At 63.5% G+C, this 222-nt stretch overlaps 1 protein-coding gene across 2 annotated transcripts in view; it reads right to left on the bottom strand.

Moving 5' to 3' along the window:
• The window catches only part of LOC119585814 (uncharacterized protein YMR196W-like), a 26,189-nt gene that overhangs the window by 20,814 nt on the left and 5,153 nt on the right, over positions 1-222 (bottom strand). For both annotated transcript variants that reach the window (XM_037934534.1, XM_037934535.1), the window contains exon 3: positions 26-194. In XM_037934534.1, the coding sequence (XP_037790462.1) occupies positions 26-194 (169 nt within the window). The remainder of the gene's footprint in view (positions 1-25; positions 195-222) is intronic.

Here is a 222-nt window from a genome sequence, read left to right on the forward strand (position 1 = left end):
CATTCCCGGTTCCCTGACTCCTCACCTGGGGTCCCGTCAGGCCAAAGAGACGCTCCTTCAGAATGGGGTCGCGGGCGTTCCAGAGCGCGATGCTACAGCAGAGACGCCCACGCCGGTCGCACACGCCCGCGATGCCGTCCTCGCCCCAGCGGTACGCCCGTGAGCGAGCGTGGTCGTGGGGGAAGTAGTCCCAGCTGGAGTTATATATTTGTGTGATTACAG

This window comes from Penaeus monodon, chromosome 20 (assembly GCF_015228065.2).
Source record: "Penaeus monodon isolate SGIC_2016 chromosome 20, NSTDA_Pmon_1, whole genome shotgun sequence".
Taxonomy (NCBI): Eukaryota; Metazoa; Arthropoda; class Malacostraca; order Decapoda; family Penaeidae; genus Penaeus; species Penaeus monodon.